The sequence below is a fragment of the Fistularia commersonii genome, chromosome 10 (genome assembly GCF_037954325.1).
Source record: "Fistularia commersonii isolate RoL2024-O1a breed Wild chromosome 10, RoL_Fcom_v1.0, whole genome shotgun sequence".
Classification (NCBI taxonomy): Eukaryota; Metazoa; Chordata; class Actinopteri; order Syngnathiformes; family Fistulariidae; genus Fistularia; species Fistularia commersonii.
This window is the reverse complement of record NC_141293.1, coordinates 18024789-18042649: the sequence shown is the minus strand read 5'-3', so window position 1 is coordinate 18042649 and position 17861 is coordinate 18024789. Positions and strand designations below refer to the sequence as shown.

Here is a 17861-nt window from a genome sequence, read left to right as displayed (position 1 = left end):
CCTGTGTCGCCCTTTAGGGGGCACTCTGTCCCGGCACGCCTCCCTGCCCACCCAGCGCCAGCAGCTGCTATCCAGAGCCCCCCCGTCCTCCGGCCTGAGCCCTGCACCCCAGACCGATGATGCCTACACACTCTATGCCCCTCCCACCCACGTGGTGCTGCCGCTCAGCAACGGGCTGACCAATAACACAGGTACATGCACCCTCGGGAGGCGCTCGCCCACGGTAACCTCTAACCCTCTGACCTCTAACAAGGGAGTTATTTGCGCCGCGTTAGATTTACGGGTGCGCGCCGTGGAAAAACGGCATTTCCGGCTGATGTGAGTTTCACATCACACCGGTGTGAAAGTCACATCTGGGAGGCAAAAGGTCATTTGAAAATCAATATTAATAAGCGTATTTTCACGACCATAAGGCGCAGTCTCAGTTACGTGTGCCATTACTGTATTTAACACACGTATAAGGCGCACCTGATTATAAGGCGCACCTGATTATAAGGCGCGGGCTTTATATCCAATCCACGCCCACACTTCCCCCTTTAACGTTCTCATGATGTCCTCTACTATGTCCACCTTACAACAACACACACACACACACACACAAGCATACAATTTTGCATATGTAAAAACAGAGCGGGAGCTAAACTGAGTTTGATATTCACATTTTTTTACTGGTAATCGCCATCAATCAAACCCATGGAAGTCCTCATCCTCTGTTTCTGATTTGAACATCTGCGCTAAATCTCCATCCAACATGCCAGGTTCACTTTCTTCACTGTCAGAGTCACTTTCCGTGCCGCGCGGCTCCTCGGAAATGATGCGAAAGCTCCAACGACAGTGCCAGGAGACACGTCAGCCCGAGCGTCTACAATCCATTTGCAAATTGTGGCGTAACTCGCCCGGCGCTGCCTTCCAATCTCCAAGACGACTTTTCGTACCCCGTTGTGCGTATCGACACCGGGATGTCGAAAGTGAGCGGCACCTGGTCCATGTTGGTGATGCGTTTGTCGTCGATGTTTTCAGGGTTGTTAAAACAACGATGTTCTGCATAACGCACATACCCGTTCTTTTATATACAATCAACGCCAACACTTCCCCCTTTAACGTTTTCATGGTGTTCTCTACTATGTCCGCCTTACAACAACAACACACACAGGGCGCACCGCACTATAGGGCGTGCTGCACAATTTGAAGACAATCTAAGACTTTAATGTGCGCCTTATAGTCGTGAAAATATGGTATCCAATTTTTGTTCGTTGCAAATAACACTTTGGGTCCGACTGCAATTTTTTTTTCTAAACAACATTCATTGTTATGTTAATGGGGTGAAACTTTTGGCGATACAAGTTCTGATATTGAAGAAAATCTAAGACTTTTATGTGCGCCTTATAGTCGTGGAAATACTGTATCCAATTTTTGTTCATTGCAAATAACACTTTGGGTCCGACTGCAATTTTTTTTTTTTTCTTAACAAAATTCATTGTTATGTTAATGGGCTGAAATTTTGGCTATACAACTTCTGATACTGTGTGTTCATTTCCTTGGTGACTGATGCGGTTATTAATGAAATGTCCTTTCACGTCAATCAATGATCCACCCGCCCCGGAAACCGTTCGAACCCCCTGCCCTGATGTTTGTTTTGGATTTCGCTAAAATGCATCGAATGCACCGAGATGTCGTCCAAGGTGATCCGATCCGACGTAAATCGGTGCTCGGCCTGACTCTTCCCTCTGCGGTGCACACAACTCCACGAAATCGGGCTTCGGACAAACCTGTGAAATCCACAAGTTGGGTTTCGGACGCCGTTTCCCGGGAACGTCCGAGGCTAACGGGCTTCTCGATTCGCGTAACCGCCGCACCTCGCGGATGTAAGCTTTTAACCCCGCGTCCCGATAACGCCACGCCGAAGAAGGACCCCCCCCCTCCTCCTCCTCCTCCCAGCCCCCCCGAGCTCAGCCCGTCTTTGTGTCCGATAGGTGTGTCTCCCAACCGCCTGTCTCAGTCTGGGTGTCCCTTCCAGGACATCTGGGTGCTCAGGGACTCATGTCATGGTAAGAGTCTCCTCCCCGGCTGCCTCGCGGCTGCCTCGGCCACCGACCCCTCACCCCCACCCGCGATTCCCCCCCCCCCCCCCCCCCGGCGCTAAACGCTCTGCATTTGGACCAACGCACCAAGACCAGCTCGGACCCCCGACTTAAGTCCCGGTCCCATGAGTAGAATCCAACGCCTTAACCTCGATCACAACGCCTCTCCTTTGCAAACTCGCCTCCTGTTGTTCCCAACAGTTGAGGAGATCCAAGGAAGCAGAAAACATCCGGTTGATTGAGTCTAGTTACTTGTCAGATGCTGAAAGACTGTGACTTAAAAAGGGTTTTTGATATGAATACTAACCAGTGCAACTCGAATTTGTGAGCGGTAGAGCTTGTAAAATAAAGAGAGCTTGTAAAGTGAAGAGTTAGATTTTAATGAAATATCAGCATGCTGTTAGCACTGTACTGAAATTGATCCCCGACTAAATACAATTTATCGCCTCAACAATGGACATGTGCAAACTAGTATCATAGGATGTCAGAGTTAGCACAGAACGCATTTTTTTTTCAAAAATACTCTCAGATGTTATCTTTTTATTGTTTTTGTCGGCGACGTCTAGCAGATCCTGGAGAGAACTCAGTGGTCTTGGTGTGTCGGGTCGGCACGCTCGTCTGCTTCGGGCTGAACCTGCAGAGCTCCTCGTTGCCACTAGAAGGCCAAAGTCTTCATCCCTCTACGTTTGATAACATCACGATGTGGAACTAACTGTCAACCCACGCGTTGCCCGTTTAATAAGACTAGCAGGTTTTGTTTTGCGAAGCAGATCAGGTTGTTTTATTTACACCTAGAATGGGAGACTTAGAAGAAATTGTTAGTGCGTTTTAAATGTCATCTGTTGAAATTTTCGGTTCGATATTTTATCAAGTCGCTGTGGAATTCCTCATCCCGGAGATCCTCTCCGTCACGACGGCAATATCTTTTTGGAACAATGGGTTTTCCTGTGATATCCAGACACTGTCAGACGCAAACTTATTTTTGTGACGTTTACATTTCTGAGAAATCTAAACAAGCATTTTGAAGAATACCGTCCCATTTTATTCAAACCAAATCACACATGGTTATTTGGTGGATTCGTGGGATGTTATTTGATTATCTGAAGAAACACAAATACTTATTTTGCAAACATTCAAGCCTCTTCTTATCAAGAGACCCTGGGATCCAGAAAATATCAACAACAAACACAACATGTGTATGGTTATAATATTGAAAAAATAAGGGAGATTTGAGTCAGTCTCAACGTAAGCAGGCATAGTTCGAAATAATCAAACAAATGAATAAGTGACGTTATTATCTCTTACCTTTACGTATAAATGAAGTCCATGCGCAGCTGAGCTGTTTTCCTTTAGCTTAGCATTGTGGATGCTGATGTTGAGTCTTTGCTGTTCATTCAAAGCCAAATCAATCCTGGACATCCCCAATGTTTTTAGCGCGATTTGACTTTGACTGTGAGCGGCCGACCGCTCGTGTTTGATCGTCAGAAGTTGAGAAAAGAATGCAGGAAAAGCAGAAAAGGCGTTTTCTGACTGGACATCCACACAGCCTTTTCATGTGTACTGCCCGGTTTGAAAAGTCAGAGTCTTGCGTCTCGTAGTCTAAAGCAAATCTGTTAGCGCCGGCGTCGGTCTTCCCTTATTTGTTATCTTCTGCTTCGACTGAAAGTCAAGTTTAGAAAATTCTTTCAGTTTAGCTATGTAATCCTCCATTTTGGAAATAAAGCCAAGCAAGAGGAAAAAATGACTGGATGGCTGCACTTGACTTGCTAACTGTTTACAGTAGCTTGCTATTGCAAATTCTATTATTCTTTAGCCGAGTAGTAAAAAGGCTCCCCGGGATCAGCGGTGCCCCCTAGCATGAGGCACCGCCACTGCGTGCCTCACTTAGTGTGTCTTCGCTGACGCTTTAGGATCCCTCGGCACGAGAAACACGTTACAGTTGTTGACGAAAGAAATTATACACATCAGCTAAAGTATGGAAATTTAGTTCATATATTAGTGCTTGAAGTGTTTGAAAATTTTAATAGTGACATCCACAGAGACAGCGATACGGTCTCAGCAGTTAGCAGAATCATTGCACAATCCATAGTGCCGTATCACAGCATGGCTTTTTTTCATATCAAATGTGATTCTTTTTTTCAGCGATTTTGGAAAAAAAAACTCAAAATAGCTTTACAGTACAAATCACAGAATAAATAGAACTATTCAATTTATTTTTTCATTTTACATTTTTTTCTCTCCATGATGCCAGGTGAGGCCCGGCCTCACCTGCCTCTACTGACTCCACGTCACTGATATGCACACAATATACACAACAATACGGACACACAAAAAAATCACTGTATCATTTTTAAATCATATCATTCTGCATTTCTTAAAGAAAAATACGATTGTACCTGAAAAAATATTTTTTCAAATTACATGCATCTATTAATGGTCATCTTTCCTTCTTTCACAGAAGGAAGTGACGCCTCTTCTGGCTGAAATACTTACCGTCAAATTTTTTTGGAGTTAATATCTAACTTTCACTGCTAAACATAGAGCAAGATAATTCTGTCGGGTTAAAACGTAACTCAGGCTGACACACTTTTACCCGCTGACGTCCCAGATTGGTTCCAAAAAAACACAAAACCAAAAAAGTGGATAAAAGATCCATTAAATGGGAATGTTTGCATGCAATAAGTTACTTGTGGGTTCTGATGCACATTTAAGATAAGATAAGATAAGATAAGAACAACTTTATTAATCCCGAAGGAAATTGTTGTGCCAGAGTTCCAGAAAAAATAACAGTAGTAAATAATAAAAAGAAAAAGGCAGCATTAGAAATGAAAATAAACTATAAACTATAAAGTGTCTCAATGAAACTATAAAGTGTCTCAGTGAAACTATAAAGTGTCTTAGTAAACAAGTGAGGTAAGGAGTGCACAATAGTATGATAAAAGGAAAAATTGTAGTGTAGCTGTTATGAAATGAAATATTGCACAGTTCTGAATATTGCACATTATTTGTGCTTAATTGTGCTTTTATAGGATCACATCCAAAAAGATTGAAAGATTTTTTTTTTCAACAGCAGGAAAATTATTTTCAAAATGCTTGTTTTTTGTTTGTTTGTTTTTTTTTTTGGCAGTTTGATCGACTCATTTTACAGGGATGTCTGTAAAGTTTCCATAGAATTTGAGCATCGGATTCGGTCTGAACACATTAAGACGGTATCCTAGATGATTTTCACCAACTTCATCCGGTCGGGTCCAGATTGCACCACTTAACAATGACCTCGGGGTCATCGGTGACCGTCCTTCCTCGCCAATCGCCAAAGTGCCGCTTTACACCCAGAGCCCTGCATCTTGTCCTGTCCATCTGCTCCGAATCCCTGCCTGCTGCGACTTGATCCACCGACGCCACGGTAAGAACGCCACCGTCACGTTTCATTTTCCGCTGACCCTCACGTCGCTCCGCCGCAGCCGGGGACAGGAACAGCGTCGGCAGCACCGGCAGCGTCGGCAGCACTCGCAGCGCCGGCAGCGGTCAGAGCACGGAGAGCAACAGCGCAACCAATGGACTGCAACACAACAGCGGGCACCATGACAATTCCAACAAGGTACACAAATCCCACGCCGTTTATTTGTTTTTTGCTTCGTTTTCATGTTTGAATTTATAATCAGGCAAGTCGGGGTAGATTATTGTGGGATCCGAGGGCTCTTCGGGGGGGTTTTAATTGAAATGAAAGCTTCTCGCAAGAAAATACAATCATTTGACCGTGTAAAATAATTAAAGTAGTGAATCGAAATGAGAATATCCTCTATTTGAATGATTTGAGAGATGAGATGAGAACAACTTTATTAATCCCGAAGGAAATTGTTGTGCTAGAGTTTCAAGTAAAAAAAAACAAAAAACATAACAGTATAGATAAGTAGTATAGATAACAGTATAGATAATAGTAGAAAGGAGGAAGAATAAGAAATATAATGAAATGAAATGAAATATGAATTGTCTTTGCTATGTATTTTGTCAATTTCTCAATATTATGGAGAATGAATTGATAATATTTTATTGATATGGGCTACTCAAGGCTTGGCTAAAAAGACCAAAATGCAAGTTAACAATTTTCCAGACAGTTATTACATGATTAAATGTAATCATGTAATAACATATTGCCACTACAACTACTACCACCGCTACTTCTACTAAGTTACAAATAGCTTTATTAGTGAAATAAAAAAAAATTCAAGCGTTGAGAAAATAGAGAAGAACCCGTTTACAGTTGTAAATTACTAAACCACGTAAAACAGTCAATTTCTTATTTGTGACCTGAAATCTGGATTCATTCTTTTTATTTCTTTGTTTACAGTTGCTGACCTCTACTGGTGACGTGGACTTCAAGCAGTCCAGTCATTCTGCAGGTTTTTTTTTCACTTTTCACTAAAAGAAGCTCACCATCCTGGAATCCTTAAAAACAATAACATGTATGTGGTAACGACGTGGCCCTGAATGTCCCTGCAGGCGGGACGCCCCGACGGACAACCGTGACGGTGCAGCGACCGGCCGAGCAGAGTTTCTCCCAGCAGTTTGTACGTCCACAGCAGCTGCTGGAGGGGAAGGTACAGGAATCTTAAAATCTTATATCTTAACCCTTGTGTTGTCTTACGGGTCAAAAGTGACCCGCTACCATGTTTAAACCTTACCCTATTTTTTTCCAACTTGAAATTTTATGAATTTTCCTAAAGGGAGCCCATAATTAGAAAAAGTTATACTTTTTTTTTTTGTTTTGTACCACTAAGGTACAAAGACTGTCTTATGGGTAATTTTTGACCCGTAGGACAAGGGGAGTAAACACAATGTTAAGATCGCACGAGGGTTAAACCTTAAGAAAAAAAAAAAAAAAAAAAAAAAATCACCCACTTACTGTAAATTGTAATAATTTATCTGTATATATGTTCATAACTTTGCAATATATCATTTCATAACAGCTACATATACAATACTTTTTCATACTCTTGTGCACTCCTTATCTTTCACTTCGTACTTAAGACACTTAATAGTCTTCACTTGTTACTTAAGACACTTTATAGTCTTCACTTGTTACTTAAGACACCTTATAGTTTATTTCTATATCTTATCCCCCTTTTATTATCTATCTATCTATCTATCTATCTATCTATCTATCTATCTATCTATCTATCTATCTATCTATCTATCTATCTATCTATCTATCTATCTATCTATCTATGTGTGTATGTATGTATGTATATATATATATATATATATATATATATTTTTTTTTTTTTTTTTTACTGTTTATACAATTTTCTACTATTATTTATCATTGTTATGCTTTTCTTGTAACTCTGGCACAACAATTTTCTTGGGGAATAAATAAAGTTGTTGTTATTCTTAAATAAGCCGACAAGTGGCTCAATCAGATTAGACATGAGGAGACATTTCCCTGTTATTCATGCGTGCCGTGATCGCCTCAAGTAAGATCTTGTGTGTGTGTATGTGTGTGTGTGTGTGTGTGTGTGTGTGTGTAGGATGCAGAGGCTATCTACCAGTGGCTCAGCGAGTTCCAGTTGGAGCAGTACACTGGAAACTTCATCAACGCCGGCTACGACGTCCCAACCATTAGCAGGATGACGCCAGAGGTGAAGCCCTTCACGAAGTTCATGTGATACAATTTCCGTTCTCACCCGTGGAGCCGAGAGTCCACGGGAAAATGTTTGGAAAATCGTAGGGAACACAAAAGGCTTTGTCTCATGGCGCAAGAAGGGCAACAGAATGAATATGGATTGTCAACGTAGACTGTAGCTTCTGCCCTCCGGGGGTCCACACAAGGCTTCTCGTACAAAGTTGTTTTTTTTTTTTTTTTCCTTAAAAGGAATCTCACGGCAAACCCACAAAATACCGTTTGTGTCTGCTTGCGTGTCTGGCTCGGGAGGCGGGGATGGGGTTGAGGATAATAAGGGGCTTAGGAGTGTCTTAAGCAGAGGAGAAGATGGCACAAAGAGACAGGAGAGCGAGCCTCTAAACCAGTGGTTCTTCACCTTGTTGGAGAAACCGAACCCCACCTGCTTCATACGTGCGTTCGCCCAACCTTTCTTTATTGGAGAAATAAAATGTGATTTTTTTTTTTTTTTTTTTTTTCAAATTCAAGATACTGTAATTTCCGAACTATTTAGCGCACCTCAAAATAAGCCGCATTGCTATCTCGGTTTTCCTCCCGCGCACTAAAACCGTCCGAAGTCGTCTTCTTCGGTGTCGGAGCTGAACGGATTAAGGATTTCCCCGATCGTTTCATCGGTCCGACGGGACGAGGATAAATGTTTTAGAGCGTGAAGCTCGTCGTCGTCCCCCCATAAAAATCCATAAATTAGCCGCATCGTTGTTTTAGTGAAAAAAGTTGCAGGTTCTTCTTATTATTATTATTATTTCGGCTTTTCCCTTCAGGTGTCGCCACAGCGAGTCAACCTTCTCCATCTAACCCTATTCTCTGGATCTTCCTCTCTCACACCAACTACCTTCATATCCTCTCTCACTACGTCCATAAATCTTCTCTTTGGTCTTCCTCCAGACCTCAAATTCCAGCATCTTTCTATCAATATACTCGCCATCCCTCCTCTGTCCATGACCCAACCATCTCAGACCTTCCCTCCAAAACATCTAACATGTGCTGTTCCTCTGATGGACTCATTCCTGATCCTCTCCATCCTGGTCGCTCCCAAAGAGAACCTCAACATCTTCATCTCTGCAACCTCTAGTTCTGCCTGCTGTGTTTTCATCATTGCAACAGTTTCTAGTCCAAACATCATCGCTGGTCTCACCCGTGAAAAAAGTTGCGGCTTATCGTCCTTTTATTGGTGCACAAAATGTTCAAAGAACAAAACCAGCAAAACCTGATTTTCAACCAAAAACAAAAACCATTACGTTCCGTTATACACAACTAGCAACTAGCAGCATGGTGCTAGTTGCTAGTTGCCAGCTAAAATATTCATCCACTGCGAAAATAGAGGGATTTCACAGCCAGTTATTGCCAACTCCGGTTTATTTCACACTTAACTAGGATGCACTTTATTCACGCTTTGCCCTCATTTGACTTGCACTCTGACAGAGTTTGTGTTAATTATGTGTTTGGTTCTCGACGTCGCGTCGCCACCGAAGATTTTCAGTTATTTTGACCGTTAAGATCTAAAACGATCGTGGGGGAAACAGAAATCTGAATTTTCAGATTGTGTTTTTAAGGAGATTTGAAACACTCTTGTCACTGGCAAGATCTCTAGTTGTCTGAAATTACAATTGGTAAAACATCGCCATCTTGGTTTTTTTTTTTTGTTTGTTTGTTTCGTTTTTTTTCGTTTGTTTTTTGCTTCCCGGCTCAAAGTCGCATCAGAAAAGTCAGAAAACATCAGACACTCTGCTCAGAATGTTGTGGAAATGCGCTCCCTTTGGAACCACAGTACATGTCCTACTTCCAAATACATGGAAAGAAAAATACAAGTTGGTAAAAATAAACAGGTCTCCCTTCGAAAGCTGTGCTTCACATTCTTGTTAAATGAAGTTTCCACTTGGTGGTGAAGAGCTGAAATTTGAGTTTTCTTTTGCTGATATGTTCAATAGTTGGTTGAAATGTGTACTTTATAAGGGTGTAAATGGGGATACTGATTAAAATCTGGATTATTTGTCCCAAAACCCTGCCACGAGTAGAATTTATATCACCAGCAGAATTCATATTTTTACTTTACTGGCCCTGAAAATTGTTTCCAACTTCATTTGTTAAAAAAGGAGTAAGGCTACAAGTTAAGCTATTTAAAAAAAATAAAAAATCTCTGTTATTATTTTACAGTTAATTTCAACCTGTAAGCCCTAAACACCACAACTGACTGTAACGCTTTTTGCATTTACATTTTTGCATTGTACTTAACACCTTAAAACACTTGATAGCCTTAACCTTGACAATTTATTGTATTTCTTATTCTCCCTCCTTCCTACTATTATCTATTACCGTTATGTTTTTGCTTGAAACTCTGGTACAACAATTTCCTTCGGGACAAATAAAGTTGTTCTCATCTCATTTCCAGGACCTGACAGCCATCGGAGTGACCAAACCGGGCCACCGCAAGAAAATATCCATCGAGATCAACAACCTGGTCATCCCTGAATGGCTCCCGGAATATATCCCCGTAAGACCCGTCGTATTTGCGACGAAACTCTCGAGACGCGATCGGATTTGACCCGTCTTGCTATTTCTTGCAGTCCGATCTGGGCGAGTGGCTCAGCGCCATCGGTTTACCGCAGTACCTGAAAAAGCTCTCGGAAAACGGATACGACACCATCAGCATCGTGAAGGACCTGACGTGGGAGGATCTGCAAGAGATCGGCATCACGAAGCTCGGTGAGGAAGCGGTTCCTCAAGTTCATGATCTACCGTCGTTATGCTAACGCTCGCCGTTTCTTCCTCCTTCTCGCTCTCCAGGCCACCAAAAGAAGCTGATGTTAGCGGTGAAGAAACTGTGCGACATCCAGCGGGCGATCAATCAGGCCGAGGCGGGTCACGGCACGCTGCGGCGGAAAGGCCCCGGAGCCTTGCACGTGGTCGCCATCGAGCCTCCCGACGTGGGCGCGGAATGCTCGTCGCCTCACACGCCGAAGATGTTGACGTTCCAGGATAGCGAGCTGAGCGCCGAGCTCCAGAACGCCATGTCAAGTCACTACACGGGCAGCGAGGACGGCTTGGCCATCAAGACGGCTGTGGGGATATCTCACAGCCAGGACAACATCGACGCCCGGTCCAGAGGGTCCGGACGCTCCCAGGAGCCTCCCACGGCCTCCGTGACCCCCCACAGTTGGTCCCAGGAGAGCCTCACCGGGAGTCCGGTCAAGGATCGTAACCTCCCGGAGGGCTGGGACCAGCGGCCGCCGCCGCCGCCGCACCAGCTGCCGCCCAAGCAAGTTCCGCTGGGAACGGCCACCGTTTTCAAATACCCGGCCATCCCGACCAAACCTAAACTTCCCGGGTCCCGCGGCTCATCGCCTCACGGGTCCCCGGCCCTGAAGGGTTTCAGCTACCTGCATTCCCACTGTGGTTCCACGGATCTGAATTCCTCGAGAGCCGAAGACCGCAGCTTGACTCTGGCGCCGCCTAAGAAGCGCACCCACAGTCTGAACCGCTACGCCTTGTCGGACGGCGAGCCCGACGACGACGACGACGAGGAGCCGGCCGTCCCGCCCGGATGCGTGCCGTCGTATGCGACCTTAACTCGCAAACCCGGCCGGGGCCAGCTGGCTCGCCTCCAGGCCGGTCCCGACAAGAACAACGTTGGACGCAGTCAATCCTTCGCCGTTCGCGCCCGGAAGAAAGGTCCTCCTCCCCCGCCTCCCAAGAGGCTGAGCTCGGTGAGCAGCACCACCAGCGGCGAGCTGAGCGACAGCAGCACGTCGTCCGGCGGCGGCGGCGGCGGCGGCGGCGGCGTGGTTACCGACAGTCCGGGAAGCGTCCGGAGCATCGCCGCGTGTCTGGAAGGCGCCTTCGAAGCCAAGAACCCGCCGGGATCTACACCGGACCTTGTCCATCAGGAACCATCCCCCGCGGAGTCCAGAGAGACTCCTGGGACGAGGAGGCGGGTCCAGAGCGAGTGCGTTCCCATCCAAGCTAGCGCTGAGCTAGATAAAGGGATCGATTCGTACTCCGAGGAGGGGGAATCAAAAGGCGGTGGGCTGGAAGGGTCCTCATCGCCCCAGAACAGTTCCAGTGAGTGCATCCCCTTTGCCGAGGAGGGAAACCTCACCATCAAACAGCGGCCCAAAGCTCCCGGTCCGCCGAGAGCCGAGGCCGTGCTGGAGCCTCCCGAGAAAGGCAACGCCAAGAACCCCGACCTGCCCGAGTTCAATCTGAAGGAGTCGGACACGGTCAAACGGAGACACAAACCCAAAGATAAAGACGGCGGATCCCCGGGAAGGGAGGTCACGACGGAGGCGTCGGACTCGGGGAGCAGCAGGCCTTCGTCGCAGAGCCAGGAGGAGGTTAAACTAGAAAGACCCGCCGGTGCGACTTCGGGGTCCCCCGTCAGACCTCCGCTCTCGCCAAAACCTCCGGTTGTTGCGCCCAAACCGGTTCGTCACAGTCTGTTGGCATCGCAAGGTACGAGTCCTCACGCACAACACAAGACTGGCCTGCCTGGCAAGAAGTGACCAAGCTGTGATTTAGTCCATCTCACAATTTGTAGATTCAGCACAGGGGATTGGATTTTTCTGAGAGGGAAAACAGGAGTTGATCCGGGACTCGTTGATCTTGTTTGGGTTTTCTTTTTGTTGCTGTTCTTTTTTACTTTAACCCATTATTAGGTGTTTTGGGGTGTTGGAAGTTGTTTATCTCAACTTCGGACCGACTGCTTTTGACCGGAGTGTGGTCGTATCCTTGATCGATCTTCGCCAGGGACTTGCTTGTGTTCAGCTCCCAGACTAGTCGGGTTTTTCAGTAAACCTGTGTTTCTTATCTATTTTGGCACTCGTTGATTTCAATGTGGGTTGTTTCGGACTGAATTTCAAAAGTGCCGCCTTTCACCAGGGACTTGTTGCTCTTCACAATGAACTGAATGGACACTTTTTTTCTGCGTACTTCTTTGGTTACCCAAAGCTGCGTCATGCTGCTGAGTGTGTACTTGTTGCTATGCGTATTGAGTGTGTGTTCGCAGAGCCCGGATAGCTCAGTCGGTAGAGCATCAGACTTTTAATCTGAGGGTCCAGGGTTCAAGTCCCTGTTCGGGCGGTTGTGTTTTTTTGGGGGGACGGCTCAGATGGTACAACAGCCGTCTTGGATTTGAAATCTCCGAACCTGCGGAAGTATTTCGGAGTAACACGCTGCCCGTGGTTTGTCCATTACGGTTCCGAAGCAGAGGACAAGAACCGGTCAGTCGTCACTCGGGGCGTTTTAGATCTCGACCGGTGACTTGTTTATTTTTGACTCGCAACTCTCCGACCCAGACTTGTTGACCCTCCCTCAGGAGCTTTCGCTCTCTTAACCGTCTCCTGTCTTTCCAGCGTCGGGCCCAGTTTCCGCCGCCGTGACCGTCAGCGTGGTTCAAAGTTTGGCCTTCACTGCTCCGTCCTCTCCCTCCCACGGGCCCCCGGTCCCTCGAGGCCCTCCGGCCCCTCAGAGCCCGTTGCCGCCGGCTTGTCCGACCCTGGAGGCGTCCGGCGGGACAGAGGTGGTCCAGCAGAGGCTGAACCAGACCAGCACGTCCCTGGAGGCGGCGCTTCAGGCTGTTGAGAGGAAGCTGAACCTGGAAGACGCCGAGGGGTGAGAGTTTGATTGATAAATACACTGCTCAAAAAAATAAAGGGAACTCTTAAAAAACACATCCTAGATCTAAATGAATGAAATATTCTTATGAAATACTTTGCTCTTGACACAGTTGAATGTGCTGACGACAAAATCACACAAAAACGATCGATGGAAATCAATTGTATCAACCCATGGAGGTCTGGATTAGGAATCACACTCAAAATTAAAGTGTAAAAACAAACTCCAGGCTGATCCAACTTTGATGTAATGTCCTTAAAACAAGTCAAAATGAATCTGTGTTGCTTCCTGAGTGGACACTATGATTTCACACAAGTGGGATTGACTTGGAGTTACATTGTGTTGTTCAAGCGTTCCCTTTATTTTTTTGAGCAGTATACATCTAAACGTAAAACAAATTAAAGAACATTGTTGATTTTTTTTTTTTTTTTTTTTTTTTCTCTGGTCTTTTCCGAACGGCAGAGCAAACACGGTGAAGTCAGCCGGAAACATCCTGGACGACATCGGCAACATGTTTGACGACCTTGCCGACCAGCTGGACGCCATGTTGGATTAAACTTTTCAAAATAAAACACGCTTTTCAACTCAGGAAGGGAGACGTCAGAGGGCAGAGAATTTGTTTTACGTCTGAAAGCCACAAGCAAGAGAGTAAACAAACAAAACAAAAAGACTTGCCTTGTTTCTCAGCACTTAATCAGCCTCTCGGTGCTTCCAGGACGAGATGGAAAGGTCCTCCGCTCAAGTTTCCAACAGATATTTTAATGTCTTTTCGAATTGCCGTCACTGAACTTTTGTTTCATCATCACTGACAGATGACTTTTAAATGAAAGATGTTTGTTTTTTTTGTCGTGTGTTTCAGCGACATCGAGAGCCGATGTCCCCGGTTATTTTTTCGGCTCCAATACCTGTTTTGATGAAAAATGTTTCTGATCGAGAGCGTCTGTGTTTTTTATATCCGTTTGTTTCTATAATATAATATTTCTGCCATATGGAGGACTGAAATTGCCAGAATAGAAAAAGAATTAAGGAAAAAAACAAACCACTAAAAAGATAAATAAGGGACTGAACTGAAATTAGTGAGTACTAAGTTAGACATATCGGTTTCGGCTATTTTATATATTAATGATTGGCTACATTTATTTTAATACTATTTGTGTTACATTTAATAACATTGTTAATTTATCAATTATTTCTTCATTTTCTTCTTTTTTTTTCCTTCCATGGTGGAGGTAGGAGAGGTTTCTCAACCGTCTCAGCAAGTAGTTAAAATGGAAAGAAAGCCTTATTTATTTAGGCTGTTATTAGACTTCAATATTAGTTTGAATTTGATATCAAATAAATTTATTTATCATAAAATATCAGGTCTTTACAGAAAACATTATCTGTAATTTAGAATATTTTAGATATAAACTGACTTTGCATGCGTAAATACACTACCGGACCATCAGATTACAAATATTTATTTATAACATTTATTGGAAGTTTCGTATATCATATTTATGTCTGGCTACTTTTACTTGACACCCTTCATTTGGCAGCAGAGCGTATTATGACCTTGTGAGGTTGACAAACCTGGGTTTGCCGCATATAAACATAAAAAAAATCAAAATATTAAATATAGCTTGAAAGTTTTAGGAGCCTGTTTTTTCTCTCCAAAGAAGGGTTGTTGCAAGTAAAGGATTTTGGCAATCTTAAAACAGATAGGAGTATATTTAAGAAAACGGCAGTATAATTTCCTTTTTTTTTTTTTCCATGATCTGGTTACAAGAAAATATGACGGAAAAGCATATTTATGCAAAGAAACGTCTTTGTATTTAAAGAAAAAAAGTCACAAATATTGGCTTGACACTACCCGAATTATTGCAAAGAACTAATGAAATCCAAATTGTTTAGAATTAAAACAAAAGTGGAACTGGGCTGTAAAAACTGTTTGAAATTTCAAGAAATTGTAGTTATGAATACAAAAACATTTATATATTTATATGCATATATATAGAGAGAGAGACTATTTATTTAGACCCTTACATATATTTGTTAATTCTTCTGTTTGTAGTGCAAGAAATAGAAATCTGGAAAGTCATTAAAATCCACAACGGAAGTTTTTAATCCGTAAAATCAGACAAATAAACTAAAACCTTTACCTGTAAATATAGTTTGTTTGTTTTTTAATCATTTTGACCTGACAAAATAAAAAGCAGTAACTCTTAGTGCTCATTTACAGACAAATTAACTCAAAGATAATTTCTTCACTTTGATATAATGATATATATATATACGTATAAATATATATCTCATTTTCAGGGTGTTTAATGGTGAAAGAAAGTTGACTGCATAAATGTTTTTGTTGTTGGTATTAATTATTCATACCAGTGTGACTGAACAAGGTCTTTGTTTTTTTTAATTTTTTGGTCCCATTTGTGTTGGAACATTTCAGATTTTCTCGTCGCAACATTTCATGTATGACTGACCGATGTCAGCTTGCTTTTCTACGGAAATGTATTGGAAAAACCCTGTAAATCCTGTTTATATAAAGGGAAGAGAAGCCTGTTCTGCTCACACAGACTCCCTTACACTCTATTTTTTGATATTCATCATAGCCAAATGAGTATTTAAAACAAGATGTATCTAAATATGTATATTGTACACTCAATAGCGGAGTAGATATTCAACCAAAGGTCTTTGTACAGATTTTTCAGAAACATGTTTTGTCTTTATATGGTTTTATCCAATGTTCTGTCTGGTCCCCATCGTCATGGCGTCGCTGCATTAGAAGACTGAACACTAATCACGTGGCTTCACCGGCGAACCTCCCTTGTCTCCGACCGCTTGTGTCCATGTGAGATATCAGTGTCAGAGGAGAAAATGAAATGCTACACAGGACAGTTTGTATATTGTTTCCTGTACATGTATTTACTTTGTCATAATTAAAAAAGAAAATGTGTTATCACAGGTTTCGTCTCCGTTTGGCGCCGGAAAAGTTTGTCTTTATCTTATAAGCTGCTGTCAGGGGAACAATACTGAGTCCTCCAGCATTTTTCCACTGGTCTGCAGCAAAAGAAAGGAACTAATGTCATTTTTAATTCAAGCCTAAATAAACAGAGGTGAAAGATGCTTTGCATTTTATTAAGCTATATACCATTTGCGCCAAACACAAACATTTTCATGCAGGTGAACCCGCATTCTGAAGCACTGGGCTTCACTTTTTTTGCACTTTACACAAGTTCTGTTTTATCATTAATCTGTCATAAAACACAATGTGATCCCGCATCGGCACCCTCACAGTATTTGTTGCATCGTACTAAGAGGTCTTGACGTGGTTGCGGCCATATGTTTTGTTTTTCCATTTCAAACTTGAAACATTTGAACATCCCACAAATTTATTCAAACCCCAAAGCGAAAATTAAAAAAATTAAGAAAAAAGAAGAAAAAGTGGTAAGTCTCATCCTCGTCCACAATCTGCATTTTCAGAGCAGTGAAATAGCTGAGACCCATACATCGCACACACTCCCAGGCTCCTCTATCACGACATCCATGGATATGCACTTGCAGTCACAGAGGGCCTGCAGCCTTCTCTCACTTTCTCAGGTAATAAAACATTGACGCAACCTTTTAAACCTGATAAATTGGTGCCCTTACATTTGTTGTCTCCCACTTGATATATGGGGAATCGACATACAACCAGATGCAATTGGTAATTCGATAAAACCATTCATTATTAAGGGTTGTTAAAGAAAGTTACATTCTGAGACAAAACCAAGGAAAAGCGCAGGTGGATGCTACCTGAAACAAGGAAAGTAATAAAACAAAAAGAGGGTCCTAAATACCACAACTCAGGTCTCCTGAGGCAGAACTAAAACATAAAGTTAGGTGGGGTGTTCACTTTATTCATCCCAAAGGAAACATTTTTACATTCCAGCAGAATACTTCTACATCTACAACACGTCTGAATACTAAATACTTCTGTTTAATAGATAACAAATGGGCCAAAGAGGAAAACAAAGCAAAGACTTGTATTATCATGACTGTTTTTAGAATTGGGTGCAAAATCAAGATGAGATTGATTAAAATGTCCTTGATTATTGTAAACATTTGACATTTTATATGAAAAAAAATAAAATTGTGAGGCAAGTTTAAACAGCAGACAGGAACAGATCTGTGTCACCCATGCAAACTTACTTCCTGACTCCCTGGACGTCAAAACAAAAATGATATTTTAAACTAATTTGATAAGGAATCGATTGCCAAACTGAATACTGTGTATTTCATTTTACCTATACCACCTAGGGCAAAAGAGGTGCACTTTGAAATAATGAACCACATCTACCATCTAAAGTATTATTTTAGATTGTGCTTTAACATCGAAGACAATATTTGTCCATTTTGTGAAGACAGTTTTGAAACCACAGACCATATATTCTTCTCATGCGCAAAAGTTTTTGGGCTAAAACTCAAAAACGGATCAAAGAAAAATTTCCATCATCAGCAATTTC

At 42.9% G+C, this 17861-nt stretch overlaps 1 protein-coding gene and 1 non-coding gene across 5 annotated transcripts in view; both read left to right on the top strand.

Moving 5' to 3' along the window:
- Window positions 1–16482, top strand: part of caskin2b (CASK interacting protein 2b) — a 72459-nt gene extending 55977 nt beyond the window's left edge. Inside the window, exons 12-22 of one of the 4 annotated variants that reach the window (XM_086154174.1) lie at window positions 18–191; window positions 1974–2048; window positions 5543–5679; window positions 6430–6481; window positions 6582–6679; window positions 7610–7720; window positions 10151–10252; window positions 10326–10464; window positions 10546–12210; window positions 13110–13368; window positions 13834–16482. In XM_086154174.1, the coding sequence (XP_086010300.1) occupies window positions 18–191; window positions 1974–2048; window positions 5543–5679; window positions 6430–6481; window positions 6582–6679; window positions 7610–7720; window positions 10151–10252; window positions 10326–10464; window positions 10546–12210; window positions 13110–13368; window positions 13834–13927 (2906 nt within the window). In that variant the 3' untranslated portion in view covers window positions 13928–16482. The remainder of the gene's footprint in view (window positions 1–17; window positions 192–1973; window positions 2049–5542; window positions 5680–6429; window positions 6482–6581; window positions 6680–7609; window positions 7721–10150; window positions 10253–10325; window positions 10465–10545; window positions 12211–13109; window positions 13369–13833) is intronic. The other 3 variants (XM_086154177.1, XM_086154175.1, XM_086154178.1) reach the window with 3 other exon arrangements.
- On the top strand, window positions 12765–12837 carry trnak-uuu (transfer RNA lysine (anticodon UUU)). The gene has a single exon. It is a non-coding gene; the product is annotated as a tRNA-Lys (tRNA).
- Window positions 16483–17861: the final 1379 nt, after the last annotated feature.